This window comes from Balaenoptera borealis (assembly GCF_965194805.1).
Source record: "Balaenoptera borealis genome assembly, chromosome: 15".
NCBI lineage: Eukaryota > Metazoa > Chordata > Mammalia > Artiodactyla > Balaenopteridae > Balaenoptera > Balaenoptera borealis.
The window spans coordinates 85117828-85142836 of record NC_138871.1 but is presented as its reverse complement, the minus strand read 5'-3'; the positions used below and the strand labels follow the sequence as shown (position 1 = coordinate 85142836).

The 25009-nt window shown below is 38.9% G+C and overlaps 1 protein-coding gene across 3 annotated transcripts in view; it reads left to right on the top strand.

Moving 5' to 3' along the window:
- Positions 1–23866, top strand: part of TAF1B (TATA-box binding protein associated factor, RNA polymerase I subunit B) — a 62961-nt gene extending 39095 nt beyond the window's left edge. The window contains exons 9-15 of one of the 3 annotated variants that reach the window (XM_082357560.1): positions 1630–1777; positions 6134–6311; positions 6881–6927; positions 9449–9539; positions 13090–13160; positions 13713–13935; positions 23264–23866. In XM_082357560.1, coding sequence (XP_082213686.1) covers positions 1630–1777; positions 6134–6311; positions 6881–6927; positions 9449–9539; positions 13090–13160; positions 13713–13935; positions 23264–23282 — 777 coding nt within the window. In that variant the 3' untranslated portion in view covers positions 23283–23866. Of the gene's footprint in view, positions 1–1629; positions 1778–6133; positions 6312–6880; positions 6928–9448; positions 9540–13089; positions 13161–13712; positions 13936–17494; positions 17978–23263 lie in introns of those variants that run through there. The other 2 variants (XM_082357558.1, XM_082357559.1) reach the window with 2 other exon arrangements.
- Positions 23867–25009: the final 1143 nt, after the last annotated feature.

Genomic DNA, 25009 nt, shown 5'->3' with positions numbered 1-25009 from the left:
TAGAGCGTTCATTTCTTTGCTGTATAATGTTCCATTGTGAGACTGTATCAAAATTTACTAGACATTTATTCTTGTACTTACTCTATTGTTGATGGCATTTGGGTAGTTTCTAGCTTGGGACTTTCACAAATAGTGTTATGAACATTCTAGTGCATGTCTTTTCATGGACATGCATGCACATTTCTGTTGGGTATATGTAGCTAGAGCTGCTTTGCTGTAGAATATGTCCACACTCAACTTTAATAGATACTGCCAAACAGGTTTCCAAAATGTTTGTATTCAGGCCTAGTTTTAATGGGGTCCTACCGTATCGGAAATGTTAGTTTTTCTGAAATCCCATAAGCCTTAAAAAAAACTCTTGCTTGTAGTACTCGATAACTTTCTATCTCATCCTATAGTTATTTTTGTACACTGATCCCTTTTCTAGAGTATAAACTCCTTGAAGAGATCACTTTATTCACCTTTATATTTCCCAAAGTATGTTGCATAGAATAGACTCTAAATTTAATATTTTTATGTGAGTGGATGAGTAAATGAGGAAAAATTATATGTAGTATTAATAAGAAGAATGTTTGGAAATTGCAGAAATATAAGTAGCATACCCAATAAACTACAAGGGTGATCTTAAAGTGAACAGAGTTAATTTATTAATATTAGCTCATAGATTTTCCTGAATTCTATAAGACACTCTTATAGGCTATTCATGTGGGAAAATAGAAGTTTGAATTGCACATTTTTACCTATTAGACTTAAACCCTGGTGTCATCTCTCACATAGAAGCATGTGAGTATTATGTAACACTGAGCTAAATCTGTTAGCTGTGAATTTGAAGATTGGCGAGAGGGTGCCGGTGAAGGAGGGTGAGAGGGAAGTCGTGCTTTGGAGTGATTATGATGACATTGTAACTCCAGTTGGGTTGCAGCTGTATACCAGATTCTTCCATGATTGGCAAGAAGTAATGATTTCACTATACCATGGGTAAGGCCAGTAAGAGTTCTATGAGCCAGATAGAATTTTAATTTACCAGTATTACTGTTTAAAACTGCTTAGTGAGGATATTTGGGATTTATGGGCGTTTCCCCTTAATGCTTTTCTCTACATTCCAAATTTTATTCAATGAATACATATTACTTTTATTTTTTTTGTTTTTTATTTTAAAAACTTTTTTAAAAATTTATTTTAGTTTTTGGCTGCGTTGGGTCTTTGTTGCTGCGCATGGGCTTTCTCTGGCTGTGGTGAGCAGGGGCTACTCTTCGTTGCGGTGCACGGGCTTCTCATTGTGGTGGCTTCTCTTGTTGCGGAGCATGGGCTCCAGGCACACGGGCTCAGTAGCTGTGGCACTCGGGCTCAGTAGTTGTGGCTCGCGGGCTCTAGAGCTCAGGCTCAGTAGTTGTGGCTCGCAGGCTCTAGAGCGCAGGCTCAGTCGTTGTGGCGCACGGGCTTAGTTGCTCCACGGCATGTGGGATCTTCCCAGACCAGGGCTCAAACCCATGTCCCCTGCATTGGCAGGCAGATTCTTAACTACTGCGCCACCAGGGAAGTCCCCATATTACTTTTAAAATCAGAAAGTAGTTTTTAAAATAATTTGTGTTGCAAAAATTGCTACCTTGACTATCTCTTTCATTCCAGTCTTGGCCTAACTATGAAGATATCTATAAAAAAATAATTGAAGTTGCCACATTTTTAGATTTGCCACGTTTTCCAGACATAACTGAAGACTGCTATCTTCATCCAAACATCTTGTGTATGAAATACTTGATGGAAGTCAATCTCCCTGGTAAGTGTGTGGTGTATATAATGAGCAAGCTTTGACTTACTAAATTATTATGAACAATATATTGCATCTTCTCAAATCAGAGACTATTAGAGTCATCTGACAGGGTCCATAGTAACATGAAGCTTAATTTTAAAATCCTTTCTTAAAATATTTTGGACCATTTAAAATGGGTAAAAGGACACTTTTCAGAAATAATGAGTTCTATTTTGGTGTGAGGGATAAGCTTGAGAGAATATGTTCGGTTTTTACAGTAAGTTTGCTGAGTACAAGTAAAGTAACATATGTTTCAGTATGTGTTATTAATTACCTAGGTACCCACTCTTCCCAGAAAAGCAGCACTTCTTCATTTGCATGAAGCATGATTATTACATAAAGAATTCTAATTTTAAAAATCCCAGAAGTTAATCTATGGCAACATTTTTGTTGTTTGCTAATATATTGCTATTTCCAGTCCCTAAAAGAAATGGAGATCCAAGTCTGGTAGGATGAAACACAGAATGTGAAGACAGCCTTACTAGCTGTTGTACACAATATACCAAGACCCAGGTAACCCGAATGGAATCTGCCGATGGAATCCATTCCTGAATTTCTTGCTAAACCAGAAATGTGAGAAATGCAGGATTTCTATTCTTAACAGAAAATACAAACATGGTGTGACTATATTATTGCTTAAGCAATATAAAAAATGTGATTGAATGTATTTTTAATAGGGGAGGAAAATACATATATTATATGAAAAAAGCAATATGTAAAACTGTATGTATGACATAATTTTAACTATAAAAATAAACATAAATTGGAGTAACATATATACACAAATGTAAATATTAAGTCTATACTTTTAAAGTATTTTTTTAAAAAGGAAAAAAATAAACTTTTCAAATACATGATTTATTAAGCTAAGGAATGTACGTCTCCGGTTAAGATTTCAGAAGTCACTAGCTATTTGATTAAGATTCCAGAATTTGGGGACTTCCCTGGTGGCGCAGTGGTTAAGAATCCGCCTGCCAATGCAGGGGACATGGGTTTGAGCCCTGGTCTGGGAAGATCCCACATGCCGCGGAGCAACTGGGCCCTTGCTCCACAACTACTGAACCTGTGCTCTAGGGCCCGTGCGCCACAAGTACTGAGCCCGTGTGCCTGGAGCCCGTGCTCCACAACAGAGAAGCCACCGCCATGAGGAGCCCGCGCACCACAACAAAGAGCAGCCCCCGCTCGCCACAACTAGAGAAATGCCGTGCGCAGCAACGAAGACCCAACGCAGCAGCCAAAAATAAATAAATTAATTAAAAAAAAAAAAAAAAAAGATTCCAGAATTTGTAAAGTCTGATTTCTGCGCTTTGGCATGTTACATAGATCAGATTATTGTTTTGGATTTTGGTTTTTTCATTTACTTTTTTGATGGTTCTTTCAAAATATGGAAAGTTCCCGTGTTCTCTCATATACTCCCAAATCCTGAGCTTATAATGGGAATGCTAAGATATGGAAGGAATACAAGGAATTACCAACACGTAACTGACATGGGCTGGGTTATGGAAAGTGTCTAGCTCACGTAGTTGCTGTTGGACAGAGATGAGGCTGGCAGTATTTTCTGACCAGTGTGTGTGATTTAATACTATTTCTTACCTAACTCTTCCTGAGAGTAACAAGTAGAATTAAAGCCATTATAATAGGCAGAGAGATACTACTAGCATCTGATATGTTTAAGTGCCTTTTTTGGAGACTGTATTAAAAAGAACCAGGATAGAGAAATTTTACTTCTCACAAACTGTTCAATAGAAATAATTTGAAATGTAGAAAAAAAAAGTATACACAAATGTTATTGACCTTCTTATTTATACTGAAAAATTAGAAATAAATATCCTACAGAAAGGTAATGTTTAAGTAAACAATGTTTTGTATATTCAGTGGAACATTATGCAGCTTTTAAAATCATGTTTGTGAAGAGTATATAAAACATGGCAAATGTTTATGTTATAATAAAAACTGAAATAGGCCAAATTATAAAATTATATATAATATAACCATAGCTACATAAAATTAAAATATTCATTAAAATATTAGAAATAAATATACCAAAATATTGAAGTGCTATTTCTAAGCTATGGCAATGCCTTTTTTCCTTTCTTCTACCTTTATGTGTCTTGTAAATGTACTGTACTGAGTTTGTATTACTTAATTGTGGGGAGGAAACAACACACAAAATAGATCGACAGACTAACATGTAATAGTCCCTGCACCTTAGGATTTTGTTTTTTTCATTAATTAATTAATTTATTTTGGCTGTGTTGGGTCTTTGTTGCTGCTAGCGGGCTTTCTCTAGTTGCGGTGAGCGGGGGCTGTTCTTCATTGCCGTGCGTGGGCTTCTCATTGCAGTGGCTTCTCTTGTTGCGGAGCACGGGCTCTAGGCACATGGGCTTCCGTAGTTGTGGCTTGTGGGCTCAGTAGTTGTGGCTCACGGGCTCTAGAGCGCAGGCTTAGTAGTTGTGGCGCACGGGCTTAGTTTCTCCGCGGCATGTGGGATCTTCCCAGACCAGGGCTCAAACCCATGTCCCCTGCATTGGCAGGTGGATTCTTAACCACTGCACCACCAGGGAAGTCCCTGCACCTTAGGATTTATATTGTAAAATGTGTCATTGATTGACAAAGCACCCATAAGATTATAAGAAGACCTCTAGAATATTGCCATTTTCAGAATTTAAAGTTTGCTCTCTACAGTACTATCAGTTCTATGGTGCTGTTGATCAAAAGAAGAAACCTGTGTATTTGGCCCTTTCCCAGAAAGCTAAAAGTGGTTTTAAGCATACTGGGGCAACAAATGCCCCTCCTCAGTGCCTTTATGTATGACAGTGTCATCTCTGGAACTAGGTAGAAAGGTTTTAGCAAACATGTCACACACACCCTTACTGAGTAAGCACTGCCTCTTTGATGGCTTTGAGTGAACTCCAAACACATTTCTTAGTATTGTCCCTCATACTGGGACTGAGGAGCCTGCCAGAGAGAATTTCTGGCAGCTTTCACAATCATGTATATAATTTGTGGGGAACTTTATTACAGAGTTTCCAAAGTGCCTCCATCTATATTACCTCATTTGTGAAGGTGGGAAGGGTGGGCAGGTGGGTATTCTCATTTATAGAGGAAACATAGGCAAGCTGAGTGACGCCTGGCTGGTAGATGGCTGAGTACATACTTAAATCCAGCTGTTCCATTCCAAAGCTAGTGCTCTTTCCACATAATGCTCCAGTTCAGAATCCTGTACTGCTTAGTTTTTCTCTGCTGTCCTGGCTTCCTTCCTCATCATTTCTTCCACTTGCTTTTTTATTACTCTGTACTTTTGGCATAAGAGAAGCAGTTTCAAGGTAATTAATTTTAAATAAATAGGGGAGACATTTTTCAAGAAATGCCATTCTTTATAGTAATAATTCTATATATAATAATATATACTATATATGCTGTGTGTAATATTATATATACTATTATAAAGTTAAAGTATTGTATACTACATTAAGAGAATAGAATCAATAGGACCTAATGACTGAATGCATGTAGGAGATTCAATATAATACAATTTATTATGCTCATAAATAATAGCCATTCTACTTGAATTTAATTAAAATAGAATATGGTACATCCTAGGTACTTAAATTAGTGAGTAAAGAAATTTGCTTAGTACTTTAGAGTTTTCAAAGTATATTCACTTGTGCTATCTTATTTAATGTTTATCCTCACCATAACCCATTTTATATATTAAGAAACTGAGGTTAGGTGACTCTAATTTGGAGTCACAAAGCTAATGATTAGAAAGCCTAAATACATAGGCCGTAGATTTTCTGGCTCCAAGTCCCACGTTATTCCGCCTTGAATAGTAGATGCAGTCTGTGCTGAGCATGTAGTTTCTTTGGGAAAGCAGCGCAGCTAGTGAGATGCACGTCAGGCTTCCAGCGTGCTAGCCAGGCTTCCTGCTGGTGAGTGAGTGTGCATTTTTAGAGAAGCTCTTGGTCTTACAGGCGAGTTAGTTTCAGGTAAATGCAAATTGCTGTAGAAACACAGACAAGAAACATGGATGAAACAATAGAAAAACGGTGTGTGGCTGTGCATTCAGTGCCAAGATGCGTCCTATAAATAGCAGGTGTTTCAGGAAGTCAGAATAGGAGAAGGTACTCCTTGGCTGGCAGTCAAGCATTAATTTTTCTATGCAAATATCATTTCTTGGTTTATTTTATTTACAAATGTATGTCTCAGAGTTCTAGCATAGGATCATATTTTAAGATAAACTTATCTCATAGATATACACATTAGTATAGTCTAGTTAGCCAAAGAATTTAATTCACATTTTACTGTTTTATTCTTCAACAGATGAAATGCATGATTTAACCTGCCACGTGGTGAAAGTGACTGGAATAGGAGAAGTGGATTTTCTAACATTTGATCCTATAGCTAAAAAGGCAAAAACTGTTAAATATGATGTACAAGCTGTAGCTGTCATTGTAGTGGTATTGAAACTGCTCTTTTTATTGGATGACAATTTAGAATGGTAAGTGTATGTCAATTTTATGAGGAAAAAATTGTATTGTTTTTACCTAATTATTCAGAGTAAAGGAATCCATATGCTATATCTCAGTAGAAAATAGAGACTCTCAGGTGTTAATAGAACATTGACTAGTAGCAACAGTTACTTCTTACATAATATTTTGACTCAGCTAGTTGTGAGAGATTTCATTTTCCCTTAGTAGGTTGTTTGGATCATGTTTTCTTCCTATTTTTAGGTAGATACACGTGTTTCTCATTGCTCTACTGATTTCTGGATTTTAAATCATCATACACAAATCCTAAAGAGTCATTTAGCACTTCATCTGTATACCTTTAGGCTTCTGGCACTGTGTCTTCAAAGATTATTTTGGAAAGTAAAAGAATCTTAAAATGCCAACAAAGAGTGGCAGTATTTATAGTGTCTTCTTCCCTGTTTCAGTGATTGCTTCTCCATTAAAAGTTGGCATCAGTTTCAAGTACTGTTCTATACGTTTCCTTCAGAAGAATTCAAAATTTAACTGTCTTCCAATAAATGATTTCTAAATAAATTGATTTGTTTATTTGTATCTCCAGGTCTTTGTCTAATATTGCTGAGAAATATAATGAAAAGAATGAAGAAGGTACTTACTTTTTTTATCAATCAAATTCAAAGTGATTGTAAATGGTGGATTAAAAGATACAATAAATATAGGGAAGAAACTTTGAGAAATATACAGATACACATATACGTATACATATATACAAATTGTACCTTGTACCAGAATGTTTTATATGTATAATTAGTTAATTATATCTCAAGGCTACTAAAAAACCTCAGTGACTTCCTACTGTGTGTAAAGGCCAGCCTGCTTTTTTGTTCCCAGCTCCTACTCACCAGCCATACTAGACCATGAACTTACTGGCAGCTTTGCGACTGTACCGTCTATTCTAATGCCTTCAGCCTTTGCTCACATTGGTCCTTCTACCTGAAGTGTTCCTTCCTTCTCACCCCCTAACTCCTTCTATCCCTGGCAAGTCCATCTTCATGCTTCAAGGCGCAACATAAATGCCCTCTTCGGCCTCTCTTCACACCCACTCCCCAGCTCACCTCTTCCCAGACCAGAACCGATGACCCTGCCACAGCCACTCCTGCCCAGACTTCTCTTAGTTGTTTAACACACTGAATTGTAACTAGCAGACTAAGCATGTCTATCCCTGTTAGGCTGCCAGTATTTGTAAAGGCCTGGAGTATCTGCCGCATAGTGACTGCTGTGTAAATGACAGACAGACAAGTAGGTAGATTGCAAGCTTCTAGAGGGAGGGGCCATATCTTTTTTACTTTTTTTTTTTTTTTTAATGTATCTTTAGTATCTGTCAGAGTGACTGGCCTAATATCCACTTAATAAAGTGTGGTAAATACATGAATTCTTACATTCAATTCCAGTTTCTTAATGTTCTCACTAGGATTTGTGTTCATTGTTTTATTTTTAATTTCAGCTTTTTTGAGGTATAATTGACATATAAAATTGTAAGATATTTAAAGTGTACATTGTAGCAATTTGATGTGTTTGCATTGTGAAAGGATTCCCATGAAGTCAATTAAGACGTCCATCACCTCGCATATTTACCTTTTTGTATGTGTGAGAATGTTTATGTTCTCTCTTAGCACATTTCAGGGATACAATACAGCATTACCAACTATAGTCACCATGTTTTACGTTAGAGCTTATTCATCTTATAGCTGAAAGTTTGTCTCCTTGTACCAATCTCGCCCTCTTTCCCGCACCCCTCAGCCCCTGGCAGCCACTTTTTTACTCTCTATTTCTATGAGTTTGACTTTTTTTTAAAGATTCCACATCTATGTTCATTGGTTTTAGGAACTTAGATTTAATGGTGGCAGTTAGTTTGTGTGTTCTTTCCAGAGTATGTGCAGCGTGCTTCTTTCTGCACGTTGCTTCATGTCGGCTCCTACATAGAGCGAAAGGTTGGACAAGATGTTTTCTGACGTTAAAGGGCCTTCATAGACTGTGTAGACATTTAGAGTAAAGGGTGCTTTGACATATTATCTTCCCGTGACCCTCAAAATAAACCTACAGTGTCAGCAGGGCAGGGATTGTGGTCCCCATTCTCTCTGCTCTCTAGCTGTCCGCTGCCCCCTGCCTTCCCACATTACTGATGAGGAGTTTAAGAAGTTATGACTCACTTAAGGTCAAAGAACCTTGTGTTCTATTAATTGTTATAGTTTTCCTTCTTCCTTATAGCTCTTTTGGTAGTTGCCTGTCCTCTGTGGCTCTGTGGCCTACAAGGCCATAAGTATTGATTATATTGGCCAGTTGAAAGATCTTTAACTAGACATTGAAGGGAGACTATCTTCATTAGAGAATATATAAAAAATTCAGCCTTTCGCTCAGCCATCTTCCTCCTGTCAGCCTTCCTTTCTTCAAACTTCCTCACTCTCTAAGCCTCTTTCCTGCTTTACCTTTAATTTCATTTTTTTCCTCCCTACTCTTCCCATCTCCCCACATGGATTGAATAAAAGAGTGAGGAGTGTAGTTTTATGCTTGACTGTATATTCAATTCTGTTGTCTATCTCACCTTGACATCTTGAACACACACTCACTCCACCTGTCCAATGCAGTCTACTTTCTTACTTATCTCTAGAGTCTTTGGATTTGGATTAGGATTAGGAAGAACAGAAATAGGAGCTGATGAAACTAGAAGTCTGGTGCCATTGCACACATATAGCCATCGTTTGTTCCTTAATTCACGTACTCCTAGACATACTGGAGCACCACCCTGTGCCAGGCACTGTGCTGGGATTTGGGTCAGGAGGAAGAGGCCTGATTGTGTAGTCTTCTACACAAACAAAATATGTCTTCTATTCCCAGGGGGGTAATAGTCAAACCTAGGAGAAACAGACGTTTTTGGTTACGGTATAATTTAGTTAGGGCCACAGTACAGGTAGGAACTCAGAGAAGGGAGTGACGGCAGATTGCTCAGCAGTTGTGTTAGAGCATGGAGACAGCAGCACCTCCCTCCGTAATCTCCAAGGGCTGGTATATAAATGCTGAGTCACATCAGGGAGTGAAGACTCAGAGGAATAGTGTGTGTTATAATAATGTGATGTATTTGGTTCATAATCATGGATTTCATTTCTTTCAGATAAGCCATGGTTTGATTTCAGAAAATGGTACCAAGTTATGAAGAAAGCTATTGATGAAAAAAAACAAAAATGGGAGGAAGCCAGGGCAAAGTATGTTATCTCTTCTAGTTTTAGATTTACCTACTTTATTTTCAAGTCTGTTGCTTTACATTTGAAAGCTGAAGTTTCATCAGTTTAGACTCACCAGCATTGTGACATTTTTTCGAGAACTATTAACCCATCTATCCAAATTAACTTTTTTCTTCTTTCTATTACTATTAACTAAACTAATAATGTCCTTTTTTATTAATGTCCTCCTTCTGATCCAGGATCCAATCCAGGGTACCATACAGTCAGTCTCACTGTTTGACTTTGAGCTCTCATTCTGACGTAGGTCCATCGTGGTAGAGTGGAAAGAGCGTAGCGTTAGAGACAGACAGTGCAGGGCTTGAATCCTGATTGTATTACAGCCAGCTGTTTGACTGTGGGCAAATGACTTAAGTTCTTAGCCTCAGTGCACTAAAACATAGTTAGCTCATAAATTTTCAGAGACACTATCTTATGTAATATAGGGTACATTGCTATAGATCTCTGATTTGAACGGTTTTATATCTATTCTTAGAATTTGGAGTCTCTGTGAGACTTTGAAGAAAAAGTTAACATCTCTCTAGTTTATGTAAATTTACAGTAGTACTCATTTGATCAAGTAATTTTTATATCCCTTGAGAAAAGTCAAGGTTCCTCAAATTAGTTAAAATGATAATTCATTCAGCTCCAGTTTCCTCATCAATAAAATAGGGCTAGTAATGCCTGCTTTATACTCTTAACCAAGAACTAAATTTCAGTTTTTGCGGGTAGAATTAGATTATTTTTCCTCTAAATTTAAGAGAGCTTTTAAACAGAGAAACAGACTTACAGAGATGAATAAAGTGCTGTGGGAGAGAGGATCCTTGCCGAAAAGGGGAGAAGATGAGCAGTTTCTTCCTGTTCGGGTTGGATAATGATGAGGGAGAAGAGGTGGGAGGTGAACTTCTTCTGAAAGCCGCGGGCACCCGGGGAACTGGGCGGGCCCTTCCTCTTCCTTGTTGGAGAAGTCATTGGATCTCAGCAGGTATAAGAGTAGCAGCAAGAACAGAAGGTTATCCTGTGTTTTTAGGTTGTCTTGGAGAATCAGCCAATGGACCTTCATTTTTTGGGGCCAGCTGGTGTTGTCCTGACCGATACTGCGAGGCTAGGTATTCAGGGGCCATGCCACTTGGGCGTCTCAGTAGTGAGTAGGCATTCATGAACTCAAACTGGGCAACAGCTTACACTTCAGACATAGCTATTAGAGCTCAAACTCATGTTGCAGTGCTACAATCCATTGCACATCTAAGACTTCCTGACTTTTTAGCTACTTTAAGGGAGAATTTAGTGACCAAAGAAAGTACGTCTAGTTTCAAAATGCATTTTCCCGACAGACACCAGGCCCCAGGGAGGGGCTTGTCCAGGGCATCCTTCATAGAGTACGTGCTTTGGGCTGAGGGAGGTAACTTGAGTAAGTCACTACTGACTGGTGTGTGGGCACAGAGCCCCAGTGCGTGCTGATTACCTGTTTTACCCTCCCCCACCTCCATTGCTGACGTAATTTCTAATTTTCCTCTCTATTCTTCTGGACGTCATCTTCCATATTGTCAGATAAAAGTTATTAAAGTATTTTCTATAGCTAAGCATGGGTCCCTATGCATGCGATTATGAAAAACACTAATAAACAGTAGTTGAAAGCCTAAAAACCCCTTTAGAGACTGCTTTGATGACTTCCAGTTTCCATGGAGATGTTGAGAAGAACATGGAGGAAAATTTCAAAGCACTTGCCGAAAATCTTTGCAGCCTTTTAGGTTAGGCAAAAATTTTCTTAGATATGATACCAAAAGCATGATTCATAAACGAAAAAAAAAGATAAATTAGACTTCATCAGAAGAAAGAATTTCTGTTCTTCAAAAGACCCTGTTAAGAGAAGCTACAGGCTGGGAGAAAATATGTGCAAATCACATATCTGATAAAAGATTTGCATCTAGAATATATGAAGAATTCTCATATAGTAAGAAGACAAACAATTCAGGTTTTTAAATGGGCAAAATATTAAGTTCACACAAAAATCTATATATGAATATATGTAGATATATATACTTCATTCACAGTGGCCAAATACTGGCAACAACCCAGATGCCCTTCAGCTGGTAAACGGATAAACAAACAGTAGCATATCTGTAAAATGGAATACTATTCAGCAATAAAAAGGAACAAACTTCTGATACATCCAGAAATGTGAATGAATCATAAATACGGTATGCTAATGAAAGACTCAAAAGGTTACATATGGCCTAATTTCATTTATGTGACATTCTGGAAAAGGCTAAACTATAGGGATAGAAAAACAAATCAGTGGTTGTCTGTGATCAAGTTCAGCTGTGGGTACGGAGAGGGGTTGATTGTCAAGAGGCAAGAGAGATTTTTGGGGTGTGGAACTGTTCTGTAGATTAATCGTGGTGGTTACACAACTGTATGTGTTTATCAAAACTAGTGGAACTGTACATTGAACAGGGTCAGTTTTACTACATGTAAATTATACCTTAATTTCTAACAGTGGGGAAACAAATCACGTGGGGAGACTGGACAAACAAAGCATACGGGGCTTTGTGGCATCCTGGAGAAAATGTTAGGACTTTGTAGTGGGCCTCTGTTTTTTTGTAGCTTTTGTAGTTTTGGGAAGAGGTAAACAAAGTAAAGTAAATTTTTAAAGAAGGACTATCTAAACAGTATTATCATTTTAGATCGCCCACCTTTTCCATCTTCTGAGCATATGACCCCAAGGAAGTAGGAGTGCCTCCTTGACTATAGCATAATTGCCACCTGTATGGGCGTTTATTATAAATACATAAGAAAATCTATCTAGGTTAGGTATTCACAAGGAATTTTTAACAGTGGGTTTATCTAGGGAGTGGGATTAGACTGTTTAGGGAACTTCTTTATTATTAAGAGATTTTTTACCTTGAGTATGTTGTCACTTATTATTTGATAAAATAAATAACAAAAAGATATTTGAAAGAATCACAAATGACAAGCTCTCTGAATATTTTAAATGTGGTATGGTTCATTAAAATGTAGGTCACCCATAATTTTCAGGAAGACCATCACCTATTAACCATGATTACACCTCTACATCAGAAGGTGGGCACTTACGGTTAACTTTGTACAAGTTATCAGAATCAGAAGTACCACTGACTTCATCCTCAGCAGAAGGGCATTTGGCCAAAGACAGGGAGGAACAGTTATTTCTTAGGTGGCTCCACTTTATGAGAACAGACAGCAAGGGAATTTTATGGTAAGGGAAGCTGTTTCTACATTTTGATGTAATTAATCATTTCTTTGGGATCTTATGGCATCTGGGAGACTTTGGGGAGGAGCATATCATTCTGTGGCCTTGCTGCCTCCTTCAGTGCTACTTGCCTACTCCTAGGTCATGAGCTCTATACAGACGCTTGTCAGTAGGTCATTCTAAGTCAGAGCTATTACACGGGGTATCACGAATTTCAGACACTGCTTTAGAGAAACTTCTCTGAAATGTGTTGAGGTCCATTTATTCTCCATCCTGCTCCAAATGTTTTTCTACCTTGTACAGGTATCTATGGAAAAGTGAAAAGCCACTCTACCACTCAGCCATCGACAGATCAGTGGTATGTAAAAGAAGGGGTGAGTTGCATTTCCTCTTGCTAACGCCAAGTAACAACACGGTTGTAGAAAAGCTAGGTATCTTAACTTGAAAAGTAAATGCATGTGTACTTTCTTCACTTCTTTAGGAAGTGTTCCAATGCACATCCAAAGAGACATCATCCTCTGCAAGAAATGTCCGTAGGAATCTTATCTATTTATTTCAGGAACATTGCATTATTCAAAACAGAACTTACGTTTCCACCAAAATCTAAAATGCCATATATCTATGACTTTCAGAACTCTTTATCTGGAGAACTGCCTTTAGGTTGTTTTGTTCATTCTTTTTTTTTTTTAATTGTGGTAAAATATACGTAACATAAAGTTCACCTTTTTAAAGCCTTTTTAAGTAGTTCCTTGACATCCCTCATCCACTGTCAGTTTCCCCTAGTGTTATGCTCTTATATCGCCATGGTGCATTTGTCAAAACTAAAAACTAACATTCGTACATTACTATCAAGTAAACTACAGACTTTATTTGTGACTTAACATTAGTTTTTATTTTATTCCTTTTCTTTTTTCCTTCATTTCCAGAAATGGTCGTGAGTCTACAAAAACAATTTAGCACACTGGTTGATTCAACACCAACTGTTGAAAAAAAAAGCCCTTCAAGTTTTCAGTTCAGCTGGACCGAAGAGGGCAGTGATAGAACTTGTTTCCATGGGCATAGCCTCCAGGGAGTCCTGAAGCAGAAAGGCCAGTCACTGATGACCAAGAATTCCCTCTATTGGCTGAGTACTCAGAAATTCTGTAAAAGGTATGTGATGCTCTTAGAAATGACAGGATAAAAAACATGATGAAACTTCTAGTTTGGCCTGAAGTATAGTATTCTTTTCTAAATAAAAAAAGGCCATGTATAATTTAAAGGAGTTGGTTGTAGTAAGAGCCAGATAGGTTATTTGTTGGAATTAGAAGGTGGTGAACTTAGAGTCAGGACACTCAGAATTACACAGTGAGTGTTGTTTAAGGGATGGGGGTGTTGACTAACCTTACGGTGATAATCACTTCACAATATACACATGTGTCAAACCAGCATGTCGGACTCCTTAAACTCACATACGTTGTATGTCAGTAATACCTCAATAAAGCTGGAAGAAGTTTTAGATTATAAAGGCTTTTCTGATGGTAACCTTATATTTTTATACTAATCTCATTCCCATATTGACATAGGAATTGTCTGTAAGGCACATTCCCACAGTTGAGAGGACGTGCTCGTGAATCCAGCTGTTCACATCCCAGCCCTGCCGCTCACTCGTGTGCGCAGGTTTTTTACCATCTCTACAGCTCTGTTGCCCTGATTGTAAAAGCAGGCTGCAGTACTGACCTTCCTCCCCTTCTCAAAGCCTCTAGCAGCTCCCGTCTCATTCAGAATAAAGTCAGAAGCCCCTGTGGGGCCTACCAGCCCCCGCTCTTCTCTGACCTCCCGCTCCTCCGCCTGCCGTGCTCGCCGCCCAGGTTCGCACCGGCCTCCTGGCCGTTCCTGGAGCTTGGCAGCCACACGCCCCACGCAGGCCTTGGCACGTGTTGTACCTTCAGCCTGGAATGCTCTTCCGCCGTGTGTCTACAGGGGCTCACTTCTTTCAGGTTTTTGTTCAGATTTCACTTCCTCGGAGAGGCCTTTCTTAGCCATCCTGGCTAAAATATCACAGCTCCGCCCTCACACCCACACACACCTCATCTCTCTCTAACCCCCCTGCCTATCTTTTTTTCTTATAGCTTTTGTCACTATTGAATGTATTATATTATGATATATATAACGTATTATTATATATTTATTACATATTTTTATATATTTATTTATATTATTATACGTACACTAGAATGCCAGGTCCTTGAGTGCAGGGACTATGCCTTATTTAGTGAAAAATCTCAGAGCCTAGAACAGTGCGTAGCACATAGTAGGTGCTCACCAAGTATTTGTTGAATGAATGAATGGAAAATAGAAGCTGCCTCATAGGGTTTTCATGAGAATTAAATGAGATGTATGGTGTCTGTCACATAGTAAATACTCAATAAATGATAACTATGATCATTTTTTTAAACGAAACTAATTTTCTGTTGAAGAGTTTAACTTCCTGAGTTGAGTATCAATCAAGGATAAATAAAATGTAGAAAATACAGTAGAAGATAATAAAAGGAAGTTATCTGTATTGAAATTTACTGCTCAAAAAAACTTTAGCCGAGTCTAGAATGGTTAAAGAGTATAACTGTCTTAACAGCAACCGCGAAAGGCCAGAATCCCATCCCCCGGTCAGCTCCGCATCTGCGGTGATACAGGCCTTTGAGCGGTCAGTGCAATGGCTTTTTAAGATTTAAGGTTTCGTCGAGAGGAGGAGAAAAGGCTGTAGCCCTGTCCCGCGAGGGGCCCACACACAGGACCGGGAAGTTAGGACGTGGCGTGCTGGTGCTGTTCTGTCTGCAGCGTCAGCCTGGGGAAGTTAGAGGGTAGCCTGTACCCTACGCTTTTCACATGGCACGATCAGTGGACTTTTGGATGTTCCTCATGGCTTTAATACTGTAATAAAAGGTAGTTAGTTACAAATAGACCTTGGTATAGTCGGAGATGAAACAACCAAGATATTTTTCTCTGTAGGAATTACAAGGCTAAACACCAAACCATGTAGACGAATAATTTTATGATCCCATGATTTTATGCACCAAAATCATCCGTCGAATCACCTTGCCTATTTAGACCATAGCCTAGAACCACAGAGTAAGCAAAAAAGCATTCAGCTAACCTATGAAAAGGTCACTAAGTCCATGACTAAAGCTTTACACTTTTCTCAGAAAGCTCACTTGGAGCTTGCTTACTCTGCCTGGAGGTGTGTTTCCGTCAGGCTGAGTTGTCTGATTTCCACATTCCTCATCATCAAAAGAAACAGAGTAGGCAGGAGACTGAGAGGTGTCTGCTGATAAGCGCCTTGACAGCAAATATAAATGATATTCATTTGACAAACAATAGAGGAACCAGCATCAGAAGCAGAAGCAGACAAAAGAACTCAAATTACAGTGGTCTGAAGTTCATTCGTGACACACAGTAGCTCCACAGAACTAAATAAACCTGACCATGTCTCAGCTTTAACACAGAGCATGTCCCCAAATTGTGTGCATCCTCTCTAGATTTGTTTTTCTTACCTGTATTTTCTAATATTTCCACAATAAAAGTGGACAGGTTGTCACAATATAATTGTAAAGGCTTTAAAAAATATGCTGAATATGCTCTGCTTAATAATAACCAAGTAATGTATAACTCAGTTTTAAAAGATTTCCATCCAAAATGGTCAAAATGAAATGTTTTGATGCTTAAGAGGGCAGATCTTCAGCTACATGGAGAATTTTGTTACACAGAAGGACTCATTTTTGCGGGTTCAGAAGAGACAAACATTGTACTATAAAATAATTTTGAGAACACTCAGGCCTTGAGAAGTAAGCAGAGAGAGGCCGCAAGAGCACTTCAGATACTCTAAGGTGTTTATCCTTCTTCTCTGAGGCGGAGCCAACAATCTTGATGAATTTAAATGATTATATAGTATATTTGGTTTTATCACTTAAAACTTTAGGAAAATTTAAACTTTCTGAGTTTATGATAAGGAATGCAATCCTTAAAAGATATTGTTATTGATTCAACTTAGAAATAAAAAGTCTTACTGTAGCAGATACTTCGTATACCTTTTCTTAGCTTTCTGTTGTAAAAATAGAGTTTTCCTTATGGTCCCTAGGCAAGAGAACAATATTTTTACCCTTTTTGTTGGTAATATTTTGTCTGAAAGAATCTCTCTTAATATAGAGAAAAATTAGAAAAGAAGAAATTAGAGTTAGAAATTAGAAGTTTTAGCGATTTGATGGTAGTGAGAGATTTGATCAGATTCAGGTTCTACTACTTTAAAATAAGCAAAATTGCTTTGTAAACTCTTCTTTCTATAATACATACAGAATTGCAACATACATTATTAAGCCTGGTGTCTTATTTTGGATGGAAGTTGGGGATTATTTTTTTTCTTTTGTTTGTTTTAAAATATGTCCAGAATCTCTCCCTGTCTGCTTTTGTTTGCCTTGACCATGGTAAGAAGAGGGGGGCCCACCTGGAGTGGAAGAAGTCATGAGACCTGGCTCTGTACCACCTGTGTCCCATTGCATGGTGGCCAGGAACAGTGCTGAAATCTTTTTCCTTTATGAAATTTAGGATTCCTTCCAAATTGTTCTGTTTTCTTCCAGCTCAGAGTACTATTTTAAGCCTAACCATATATATTTTTTAAGTTATTTGGGGGATGTTCAAGGGATGGATGCATACGTTTCTAAAAGACCTTTAAATGTAGTGTCTTCCTTTTTCTTCCCCTTCTAGCTATTGTAAGCATGTGACAACCTACGAAGAATCAAATTTTTCTCTGAGTTATCAGTTTATACTAAATCTCTTCTCCTTCTTGCTAAGAATAAAGACCTCCCTTCTCCATGAGGAAGTGAGCTTAATAGAAAAGAGACTTTTTAAAGCAAAATACAGTACAACAAAAAAGAAATCTTCAAGATCCAGGAAAGTAAGAAAATGTTGAGAAAAATGAAATGGAAACTTTCTGGGGAAAATATTTTAATAGTGACAGTAATGTCAAATTGTAATATAACATTACAGAGAATGGTGAAAAATAGAATTTTGTTGCAAGCATGTACATACGTACAAATATATGTATCAAACCGCTTATAAAAATGTATATTAGAAAACAGGTGAAATTTGTTTGAATTTATTTTTTAAATTATGAATGTTCTCATTGTTAAAATAACAATGTTGTATAAATGGTATCCAGGAATTTGTATTCATTGTATTTTAAAGCTAAATTTTCTTTTTAAACTAGATCACTTCCTTAACTCTTTATATCCCAGAATAAATCCCAGATGGATCAAAGATCTAAACATTATAATCTTTTATATATACATATATAAAGTATTAGAAGAAAACAAGTGTGAATGCTATGATGATCTTGGATTGGGGAAGGACTTTCTAAGATGTCTCAAAACCAGAAACCAAAAGGAAAAGATTGATGTGACTACAAAGTCAAAGGCAAATGACAAACTGGAAAAATGTATTTGTAGTATAGGATGGACAAAGGAATAATTCCTTTAATGTATCAATGCCACTTGCAAAGCAATAGGAAAAAGATAAGCCGAACAAGGGATATGAAAAGATAGCTTTCTGAAAAAAAACAAAAAACAAAAAACAAAGGCCAAGCTAAAAAACGTGATAGGATACTCAACCTCACTCATATTAAATACAAATTATGGAGATATTATTTCCCACATGTTAGATTGGCAAAGATTATAAAGGTTTATAATACCTGGTGAGGATACTGGAAAATGAGGCATTCTGATTCATAGTTCATTTATTCATGCAATAAACCCTTACTGAGCAACTTCTATATGTTCCAGGCACATGCTAGACCCTGGAGGTACAGGACTGAACAAGGCCTTTAAAGATCATCTATTCTAATTGGGCAGGGACAAATAGTATACAAATAAATAATACTTGGGGTAACGAAGTGCAATGAAGAAAAAGTAAAGGGTAAGTGATGAGGTGGGCCATTTTGTAAAAAGTGATTGAAGGAGGACCCTCTGGGGAGGTGACCTTTGAGCCGAGACCAGCTTGTGTGAAGTACACTCGAGGGAGCAAGCCCTGTAGCCATCCAGAGGAAGATCATTCCAGGCAGAGGAAACACGCAGAGGCGCTGAGGCAGGAGGACGCTTAATGGATTCAGGGAATAGCAAATCGTTTGGGTCAGCTGGAGTTTTGCGGTTGAGAGGGAGAGAGGTAACAGATGGCTTGGAAGAGATTGCCTTCAAGGCCATGATAAGGGCTTTGGCTTTTGTCCCAAATGTGTCACAGGAAGCCATTGGACATTTTTGAGCAAAAGAAAGATGTGATCCAACCTATGTCAAAAGGATCAGCTTCAGTTCTTAAATGTAGGAATCATCAGCATATAAGTAATATTTTAAAATGGTGAGACTACATGGGATCTCCTAGGGAGTTAGTATAGAGAGAAAAGGTTTTCACAGATGCTCTTTATGAAGTTGAGCAAGTTCCCATCTACCTTAGTTTGCTGAGAGGTTTTGGTCAGGAATTGATGTTGATTTTTTTTTTCAGAGGCTTTTCCTGCATCTATGAGATGCAGGTTTTTCTTTTTTAGCCAGTTAATATGGTAGTTTACACTGAGTTACAAATGTTAAACCAACCTTAGATTCCTAGGATAAACCCCACTTAGTCATGATCTATTCTCCTTTTAAAGTACTGTTGAATTTAATTTGCTGAAATTTTGTTAAGAAATTTTGCATCCATATTCATAAGGAATGTTGTTCTGTAGCTGTCTTTTCTCGTGATTTCTTTATCCAGTTTTGGTATCAGAGTAATGCTATAATCACAGAATGAGTTATGAAGCATCCCCTTTTCTTCTTGTTTGTTTTCCAGAAGCATTTGTGTTGGGTTCTTCCTTTTATATAGGAGGTGCTCAATGCATGCTATTACCGTTGCAGTAATCCCGCTCTTCCCTTTCAGGCAGTAGGTGGATAAGCTTTTCCTGTGGCTGAATAGTTTTTAGATGTGAATGCACTCAGAGAAGTAACACTTCTTTATTAGGCTTAAATGTAACTCATAAGGTTGAAATGCGTGCAAAACCTTATTTTTTTTCAGTTTGTGGGTGCTGAAAACTTTTTATAGCTTTGAGCAATCTGTCTCAGTATTTTTAAGTGTATGGAACTTGTTAGCAGATAGTGAAGTGAAGCTCATCTGGGTCTGGATTGGGAAAGTTTTCTTTGTAGGAAGGTTTTCAACTATAAATTCAGTTTGTTTAATATCTATAGGGTTATTCAGGTTATCTATCTCTTTTTGAGAAAGCTTTGCTCTTCAAAGGACACTGTTATGAAAATGAAAATTTAAACCACTGGCTGGGGGAAAATATTTGCAAAAAAATGTTTGCAAAAACAAGCCCTGACAAAGGGCCTGTATCTGTATAAATAATTCTTACAATTCAATAATAAGAAAGCAAACAACCCAATTAAAAATGGGCAGAAGATTTGAGCCAACACTTCACCAAAGAAAATACACAGAGAACAAATAAGCCCTTGAAAGATGCTCAACATCATTAGTTATTAGGAAAAAGTAAGTTAAAACCAGAAGGAGATACCACTACACACACAGTGGAATGGCTTAAATTTTAGAAGACTGCCCATACTAAGTGTTGGCAAGGATTTGGAGCAACTGGTGCTCCCAACTGCTGATGGGAATGTAAAATGGTACAACCATTTTAGAAAACAGGCTGGTAGTTTCTGAAAAGTGAAAAATATATCTACTATATGATCCAGCCTTTCCACTACTAGGTGTCTACCCAGGAAAAATAAAAGCATTTTCCACACAAAGACTTGTACACAGATATTCTTAGCAACTTTATTTGAGATCACCAAAAAAGGTAAACAACCCAAATGGCCATCAACAGGTGAATGGATGTGGTGTGTACCCATACAAGGGAATACTACTTAGCTATAAAAAGAGACGAACTATTGAAACAAGCAACAACACTGCCCAGGGGTGGGACTGGGGGGAGTATATAAGAAGCATGTCTTTCTATAACTTAAAACATTGCTTTCCGAAGATCTGAACTGGAAAATTATTTGAATATGAATTTTATGGAATCAACACCATGATTTGAAGTGCTATGGTACTTCAGTTGAGTAAAGGGTTGAATTTGCTAACAGGCCCTCCAGGTGATCCTGATACACATTAGAGTGTGAGAACCACTGGCCTCAGGGCCGTCCACACAGCAGGGGCACTCAGCTCCAACAGCCGCGCCTTCCTTATCCTCGCTGGGAGCTACTTCTGGGTCCCTTCCACCCTCAGGGCACCTTAGTAGGCTGGGCAGGCATTCCTTCTGTGCTGCCATCACCCCACCCGTGTTGGCACAGGGCACCCTGTAGGTGGTCTCCTCAAGCCTTCTCTGCCTAAATACTTGCCTCAGCTATTTCTAAACTGCAAAGGAACATGATTATGAAATAAGGCAGAAGCAGGCAAAGTGCCATAATGGATGTACAAATAGAGCCCAAAGGGAGCATTGACGGGGAAGAGACCTACACCCCTGGAAGGCTCGGGCGTGGAGGAGCTGGATTCCTGGGCCGGCTGCCCCTGCCAGAAGCAGGAATCAAGTCTTTTCAAATTGATTCCCCTTTCAGGGGAACTAATAAATTATTTTGCCACTAGAGTGACTTGTGATACTTGTTGATTTGGATGGAATCTCTTTTATGAATAAATCTCATTTAGTTTTGTTTTTTTTAAATTAAATTGCTTACCACTGCAGTGAAACATAATTTTACAATTTAGGGGACCACCCTAAAGGGAAGTAGAACCAAGTAGGACTTCACATGGTCTCAGATCCAGTAACCATTGTAATAGTGTGAAATCAGATACTTCTAGGGGGTGAAAATAGAATACAGCAGATACTTCTGGGGAAAAAAAAGTCTTCAAATTGTTTTATGTCTCTCAATGATCAGTCTAAGCTCATGGCCATGCAAAGATAGCATGCATGTGCTGAAATTGAGTTAAATTTCGTATTTTTAGTTGTCTTAGATCATCAAAACATCTCGGAAAGCACAGCTGTGAAACGCACTCATTAAGCACCTACCTATCTACTTATTGAACATTTTACATGTTTTCTCATTTGATGTATTTAGATAAATCTATCCATCTACAACTACAGCAATTAAAGGTTTCATCACAGTAGATTAAAGCAAAAACTTTAAACGTGTTAAAATTTTTCTTTAAAAATTTAAATTCGGTGAAAGTACAATGAGCGTCTTTTCCCACGAGAATACAGAACATTGTCCCAAACAGTTCATTAGTCTACAGGAATAGCTCATACATGTTGAATGTAGTTCTGTTGGTTTGGGGTTTTTTGTTTTTTAATCCTTCAAAAAATGCAGGTTTCTTTAGGCAGTGTGAGATTCTGTGTTAGACTTAAAAGGAATGGGAGTGTCTCCTACCTGCCAGCTTTGGCTCCTCTTGCATGGGATCAATCAACATTGTTATGGGAACGTAATGATGGTTCGCAGGGCGAGGAGCCTTATCTCACCTGAAAGGTGGCATTTCCCTCCGGCCGGGAAGCAGCAGACCTGTCACTGCCACTCAGAAGTGGCACTTCTGTAGCCCAAAGGAAGGAGGCCGAACACTGACCTGCAGAGTGTCTATAGTCCTTTGTTATCTCTTTGGGATTTTTCCCCCCTCCATTGGCACAAAGCCACCTAGGGGGAAAAAAAAGAAGTACTAATTCCACCCTATGTTGACACAGAAAGCTACACTGCTTAGAAGGAAAGAAGAAGCATTACTTCCGAGTCTCAAGGAAAACCTTGAAGAATAGAATTTCCAAAGTATGGTGGCTATAGAACTCTGTTGAGTTATTAAATATCGCAGATAGCTAAAAGTGTTTAAAAGTGTGTATTTTTATCTTGAGTATTTAGCCGGTGACTTTTTAAAATTTTAAATGCCTTTGCATTCTTGAAAGCCGAGTAAATTCACACAGTATTGTCTCACAAAATGTTTTCAAGAAGCCCTTAGTGTATGTTCCCTTGTGAAGTATTTAAGCATAAAGTGATTTTAGTGCCAGACTTACCTGATAATACACTATGACTTGAGAAGAACTTACAAAAGAGTCCTTTATTGACTATAAATTAAGAACCTGCTATTTCAGCTGACTTGGCCTTTTGCCCTCTGCAACAATGATTTCCTTCTGGAACAATTATCGAATATCAAATATCAAATATCCATAAAACATGTAAGGTACATGTTTTATGGATATTTGAGTTGAACAGGGTGACTCACAGATATTCCCAAAGGAATTTTTAAGTTAGAATACTACTTAAATGTAATTATCTTTTGTCACCATTGTCGTCCACATTAATTCAGATTAAGTGATTAAGTTAAACATTACCTAAAATGAAAAAAATGTCTCTGAATTTTAAAACTCCCAAAGCTAAAGTAGGAAAAATGTGTTCTTTACCATGTTAGAGGATAAGAGAATGTTATAAAACATGTTTACTGACTTTCGCCTTTCTCTTCTTAGAAATTCACACCAGAAATAAAAGTCTCCCTGGGAAGATCTCTGCTTGGGGTCCCTGGCACCCTAAGCAGTCAGCCTGCTGGGGCCCTCAGGCCGGGGCCTCCTCTCCCACTTCCCGCCCAGCCATCCTGCCGAAACACAGTCTGCACACGCCAGCCCCTCGCCACGCCCGGCTAGCCACAATGTCTTTCTCAAAGTGCAGCCCAGGGATCTGCGTCTGATCAAGACAGGGCCCCCCTGCCTGCCCCCTCCTCACCACTGCCTGAGGATCAGAGTGGGTGGGTTGGCCTCAGAGTCTGCATTTTATCCCCTGGCACCCCACCACCCATCCCCAGGCGCAGAGGGTAGGGACTACCCCCCACCACCTGCCTCCACCCACACCCCAGCCTACTTCAGTCGCCCCTCTGTCTGAAAAGGCATCAAGGGGAGCTCCGTTCTTTCAGTTCCTCTGCACCCACAGCGCCTCCTGTTTTTGGCATTCAGTATAGCCTGATTCAGCGTGTGTCCTGTTGTCCTAACTAGGCAGGAAGTTGGAGACTGGGGGCCATTTCTCATGGCTCCATATAGAACCCTACATCCAGTATTTGTTTAATAAATGTCTTTGATGAAAGTAATGATAATAAAAAAAGGAAAATTACAAAAAGCTTCCTACTTTCTTATCAGTTACCACAGTGCAATGATCACTACATGAATGAACTTAGTTGTCTGCCTTCCAAATGTTGGTTTGGAATCAAACTGAAGTACTTTTAAGACAGAAGGGGGAAAGAAATGGGCATAACTTTTGCCCACAGTCTACCTGTGGCCTCATCCACTATCTGAGTCTGAGTACTATATATAGTACTCAGAATGTGCCAGGCACTGTCCTAAGCACTTGACCCGAATCGCCTCTTTTAATCCTTTCATCATCTCGGATGATGTGGTACTGTATTATTTAACAAATAAGGACATCGAGACATTCTGATCCCAGGTAGCCTAGCTCCAGAATCCGTGGGCTTTGCCAACTTACAGAGCTGTCTCTGGAAGACCTCAACCCCTGGTGATGTCAGTTTGGAATCTAAGGAACCCCAATGCTACTCCAAAGAAGAGAACATTAGCGTATGTGAGGAGAGTGTATCCTCACCAAACCCCTCCTCCAAGCCTCCTCCCCACGCCTGTTTGTCCTTTGTGCTCCGGTCTCAACCACAGCTCCATTGGCTAACCACCCAAGCTATATGTCGCCAGCCCTTGCCACCTGTCACCGCCAACGTCTCATCCATCACTCAGCCCTGGCAGTTCCACCACCGAGTTTCTCTCTGGCTAGTTTCGACACAGTTACTGCCCACCTCAGGCCCTCATCTCCTCCCTCCTGGTAGGTTGCAAAACCTCTCACCTTTCCAAACATTTCTCATTCCTCTGCCAGTTATTTTCCAAAAATAGATCTAATAGCACTTTGAGGCTCAAAACCCTTTGATGGCTCCCTGCTTCCTGCAACCCGATGGGGTGGCCTGGGGTCCATTACAATGTGGCTCTCACACAACTTTCCCTGTCTCACACCCTGCCCCTGTTTCCCCCATCTCGGGCAAGGGGCTCCTGAACACTCACACTCGGCACCTTCCTCGTGCTGTATTCTCTGTCAGGAGTGTCCTCCCTTGTCTCAGGAGAACATTTATTCCTCCTTGATGACCCTGCTCAGATGCCATCTCCTGCACTTTCCCCACCCCAGCTCCCAGGCAGAATCCATCCTTCCCAATGCACAGAGCACACGTCTCA